The sequence below is a fragment of the Habropoda laboriosa genome, unplaced genomic scaffold (genome assembly GCF_001263275.1).
Source record: "Habropoda laboriosa isolate 0110345459 unplaced genomic scaffold, ASM126327v1 scaffold339, whole genome shotgun sequence".
In the NCBI taxonomy this organism is placed as follows: domain Eukaryota; kingdom Metazoa; phylum Arthropoda; class Insecta; order Hymenoptera; family Apidae; genus Habropoda; species Habropoda laboriosa.
The window spans coordinates 101,840-107,509 of NW_017100496.1; the positions used below are offsets into that span (position 1 = coordinate 101,840).

At 34.9% G+C, this 5,670-nt stretch overlaps 1 protein-coding gene across 1 annotated transcript in view; it reads left to right on the forward strand.

Annotated features, from left to right (window-relative positions):
- Window positions 1-204: 204 nt before the first annotated feature.
- LOC108576095 (protein sprint) overlaps window positions 205-5,670 on the forward strand; it is a 108,908-nt gene continuing 103,442 nt past the window's right edge. The window contains exon 1 of the mRNA XM_017939016.1: window positions 205-329. Within this exon, the coding sequence (XP_017794505.1) occupies window positions 205-329 (125 nt within the window). The remainder of the gene's footprint in view (window positions 330-5,670) is intronic.

The following is a 5,670-nucleotide window of genomic DNA, read 5'->3' on the forward strand; positions in this document are numbered from 1 at the left end:
ACTGAGCACGAAGGTCACTCCTCGTCGAGAAGACGGCCTAAAAGCGCATCCACGACTGTATCATTCTCCCCAGAGATTCGAAAGGATCAAAGGAGTGTGTGTATAAAAAAAGAAAAGAAAAAGAGAAAGGACATCCTGTGTATGTGAGATGCGTTGCTGTGCGTGGAGCAACGGGAAGTTTCGACGGGAAAAAGGATCGTAATAATGCTGCCGCCGATTCTCAACAACATTAACAGCGACATACTGACGCTGTACACGAACCCCGGAAGCGGAAGGAGCGTGGCCACTCGGGCCGCTAGGGGCCGTTACGCGGAGATCGGCGTCAAAAGGTAACGTTTCGCATGAAAACGCGGCCAAATCCACCGAACGACGATTTAAATGGTAATTGAACGACAGAAAGATGGAATTGTTTATATTTTTTTCTATTTATCTGCATGATTTATTGAGAAGTTATTGTGAATGGTAGAAGTGTACGATTCTTAATTCTTTTTTTTTTTCTTCTTTGGTAGTGTTTTTAGTGTATTTTTTAAACTAGAACATGTTATTCGTAATTACTTAAAGATTGTCAGTAGCGTTGGTAAAATGTTTTTAGCTGGAAAAGGAGACTTCAGAGGTGTAAAAAATGGAGATACTGTTTTGTGTACTTGATGTAGATGGAAGTACTTTTGTATATTTGAAATAGTTAAAAATTTGAGGTAGATAATAATGTTATTTTGTGAAGAGTATTTTAAAAGATGAGTGAGGTTAATAAATTTAAGCTTACAAGCAGATTAATTTATTCATACTTACTGCTACTTCGTTTTAAAGAGGTCAACCGTGTATGAAACACTATTTCACTTCTGAAATATAATTGTTCCTACAGGGTGTTTAGAAAAAATGTGAACCCTTGTATGGAAGTAACTTTTTCAGATAAACAGAACAAATGTATTTTGTCCTCAAAAAGTCTCCACTTCTTCACCATCGTTTTCAACATATCCTTAGAATTTTTTTTGTTTGCAAGAAAGAAAAAGATAATATACCGTCAATTTGATGGTAAAACTCATTCTTTTTGGTTTTTTTTTCTTTAAATACATATGTACAGATTCTCCATACACCTGTTAACATATTTTTTAAGCATCCTGTAATTTATGTTAACATAAGACTGATTAAAAACTTCTTTCCAGAAATAGTAATTTCCACTACATTATGTTATTTAGTCATTTCTAATTAGCTTCACGTTAAGAATGTCCCGAAGTGATAATCGCCGATTTAAATGAAATTTCGGTATATAGTATTTCACAAAAAAATATTCATGACGTATTTTTTGATAATATTTATTGAAAATTGCCCTCAAAGTTGGAGGTAGTAAATATATTTAGCCTAACATCTCCAAAACTATTCAAAATAAAGGAATAATGTAAATGGACGAATTTTCTATTTTTCAACAACAAATTTGAAAAATAAAAAATAATAAATAATTTTAACCAAATACATGTATCACCCTCATCTTTAAGGGCGATTTTTGCCACTTCGACACAAAGAAAAATGCTAGTCAAATATTTTTTTTAGTACTACCATACACCAAAGTTTCATCACTTCAGAATGTTCCCTTGTAAAGATTGATTAAAAACTTTTTCCAAAAAAAAAAAAGAAAAAAAATAGTATTGTCCATTGTACTACAATATTCAGTAACATCCTGGCAATTAACATAGTAAGAACTTGTTGAAGATATTGCTTTTGTCCGAGATATTTTTTTTTTTTCTAAAGAGTAAGTGTATGTACAAGCTAAGAAAAGCTTGACTGGTGTGGTGTTATAGCCGAGAAACCGTGTGTTAATTGTTAATCGATGGCCATTGCACTCGGATCGCGCTCGTTGTTGCAGTTGCCATACCCGGCACCTGCGTTTATTGATCCCGCCGCCAGCGACCACCATGGGCCGATGGTGAACGCGGAAATAGAGATTTTCGAGCGATGCTGCGACGTAATTGAACGCCTCCTCCTCCACCCCTTCCACGCTTCAGCTCGTTTTAATCTTTGTTTACGATTATTCAATAATGAATTCGTAGTTTTTTTCTTAAATCAACGTATAAATTTTATAAACTATTCGTACTGATATTGGAAAAGCTTGAAATACAGCTTTATGTGGCTTATAATTTGGAGAATTTTAAAATTGAATTTTGTACGTGATTTTTCGCAGTAGAAATAAATACTCGAATAAAAATCATTTTCCTCTTTTCAATCGGAAGACAAAGAATAAAATGGTTTATGTAATATCGAACTCTTTAAAATTTTGAATACGAACAAGTGAATTAAGAATAGAGGATTATAGTATATTAGCCTGATACAGTAAAATGGTAAAACTTTTGTTACAAAATGAAATTGTAAACAGCCTGAATTGCTTGAATTATTAATCGAGGCTTCCAAGTTTAACCCTTTCGTTACTAAAGAGAGCTATAGTCACCCAACATCCGTAATATTAACATGTGTTTGTTTATAATTTGTTATATAGGGTGTTTCCTACTTTTCTTGACAAACTGCAGTGGCATAATTTACAAGTGAAAATTAAAAAAAAAGTGTTATATGAAGTTTTGCTGTAAACGCTCTATTACAAAGTCAAATGCAAATACAGTAAATTCTCTACAAGTGTCAGTAAGTTTGGATTCTACAAGTGACAGCATAGATGGTCCTACGCCTAGGTCTGCGTCATTGCTGCGCTCATGTTATCTCGCTCGCAGTCAGTCAAGCGTGTAACGCTACACCAGTCGGTTTCCTTTACGAGATTACACGGCTCGACAAATCATAATAGAAAAATATAATTTCTTTAATTTTACTTTTTTTCATCTGGAATTTTTTTTAACATGTTGGTCGTAAAAAAAAAAAAAAAATATAGGGCCGATTCTACAAGTGTCAGTCAAACGGCAGGCCAATTCTCCAACTGGCAGTCAAACGGTAGGCCGACTCTATGTAATGTAATACAGGGCGTCTGTTTTATCTCAATACAGTGAAATATCTGTTGGTTGTTAATTATGTGAGGTGGTGGAACAGAAAGAAATCAAGGAGAGATATAAAAACACAACACAATATATTTTACACGTGGCGTAACGCTACGCCCGTACACGAGTGGACGAAACCCGGAACGGCACCAGCACGCGTGTTCTCGGGGAAAAACAGTTGACGCTCGGTGGATCTCCACACGCGGGCACTTCAAATACTTTAACAATATCTGACATGACAGTGAACGTGTTAATAAGTAAATGTTGTTCAAATTATGTCGCGTTTTATGTCATTTTCATCAGAAAAATCTCATCAATATGTTAATAAAAATTTCGGGATAAAAAGACGTAAAATTAAAAAAGTTGATATTTAAATCGCTTAGCTGCCTCGACTCACGTTTCATGCTTATCTTTTATCCGCTGTCCTTGCCTACGTTCGGCAAACTACAAAGGCGGGCGCGAGGCTGAAAAACGTAGTCCCTGACTCTACAAGTGTCAGGTTTAGCTTCCTTGCGGACTGACACTTGTAGAGAATATACTGCATTGGACTCCGTCGAATATCGGTTCCATCGAAATTTTTCATTAAAACTATTTGGATTATATTTTTAAAAGTATGGACTGTCAATTTAAGCAAAAAAAAAATTCGATTTTTTCAAACATAAGGAGTGGTCTAACTCCGTGATACAACGTGTCCATAAAAGAATGTATAGTTGATGGAAGAAATATTATGAGATCGTAAAATTGGTCAGGCGTCAAATTTTCCACGTTCAAGTATACCGACAAGCGAATTAACAGAAACTTAACAAGATAAGGACCCGAAACCTCAGTGAGAGTCGCATGAAGTGTGTCTTAGCTTTGATTCAGTCATAATCGAAGAACGAAAAATACTGCATTCGATCCATATTTATATAATATTTTAATTTACGACCTCGCTATATTTCTTCCACCAACTATACCTATTTCTATTTAATTCTGTTTGCAACTCAACTGCTAAAGTTTCACTGTTTTTGCAAAATGGCGCCGACTAAACAAGAAACGGTGTTTTGTGTGGTAAAATACACAAAAACGACGTCTGTTATCACAGTTCAACGCAATTTTTATTTTTTATTTTTTTTTCACGAAGAGTGCACATATTCATACTTTGTAAGATATACTTAAAAACTTGGAGAGATTATCTTCAGTTTTCTAACAGAAAGCAACTTCCTGCCACATTGTAGAGCCGAGAATAAATTTTCGAAAAAGATACAATCTTTCATGGACACGCTGTGTACTTCCTCGAAAAAAATATTTCCCCATTTCCACCGGGAATAACGCTAAAATATAAAATTCGTACGGATAAGAAATTGCAAGAAAAATTGTATTAATAGAGATTACAGGGTTTCGCCATTTTGCTCGTGAGTCAAGAATAGATTATCTTCCGCCTCTTTAAGTATCGATCTATCGTGAATCATACACGAAGCGCGGCGGAACGATCTGTCTCGCGTGTCACCGCGGGAAAATCGATTTTAATCAGCGGTTAATATGAAATATGATAGCAAAGTGGCCGAGCAGCGCGAAGCCCTTCGGTTTATTCTTATGTAAGCCTCTTAGTTGGTAATCCGCTTCGTGCCCCCGCGAATAGAGGATTCATTTATTTCCTTTTTTCTGCCGGAGGCCACTCTATAGGAGGATCCTGACCCCATTATAATGGCGTCCCTTCCGTCGATCCCAATTATCGTCTCCTTCTATCCGCCATCACCAAAATAAAATTCGAGGCTTGAGGCTTCCAGGCGCAGTTTGTGTATAGTAGGAGAGAAGGAGGATTTTATTTAATAATTCTATCAATTTGAAATGGTTCTAGATAATTAACGTGTTCCTTACCACGGGAAAAGTATGTATGAGTTATTGAAGAATTTCAACCCTCTACAGGCAAACATATTTTCTGATACTCCGTAGGTCTAATTTTCTTAATGTTCTAGGCTTAAAGAAATACGGAAAAATTGTGGGATAATTATCAAAGTCTCTACTACATTATACAATTTATACAAGATATACAAGAGTGAAATTTGACTTGGGTCATCAGTGACCCAGGTTGCCAACGGAGAGTTAATTGGAAGTTAAAAAGCTACATTAAAATATTTAATAATAGAAAAATGTCGATACACTGACAAGGGAAATTCGATAAGTCGAAAATGCCCCAAAAAATCGGTAATTTTTTACAAGTGTAGTTCAGTTAACGCTAATAACGAAACCATTTTTGTTTCGGCAATAAAACGGACCTAGGGATGAAAACAACCCCTCAAACAAATTGTGAGTGTCCATGTTATTGTGAATATTTACGATAGAAAAGAAGGTAAATTCAAAGTTGTATGGTTTTTGATGTTGTAGTGGTCAAAATTTTCGAAATTTTACCTCCGCCACTCTTAGTTTTTTGAAAATAATTGTTTCTCGAAAATTCTCTACCACCACAATGTAGGATATTAAGAACCACATATCTTTGAATGTAACTGTTTCTCCATATGTCGTATGGTTTCGTAAAAAACGATAGTCCATTATATCATACAATATTATGGAAAAATATTGAAAAATACCATGCAACAAAATTTCTTAAAATAGTAAGTACATACATAATAAAAAAAGGAAAGTAAAGTATACCTATAGTAAAAAGAATAGTAAATCTACCTAATCAGTTGATAAAGTATTACTATATAAACTATAA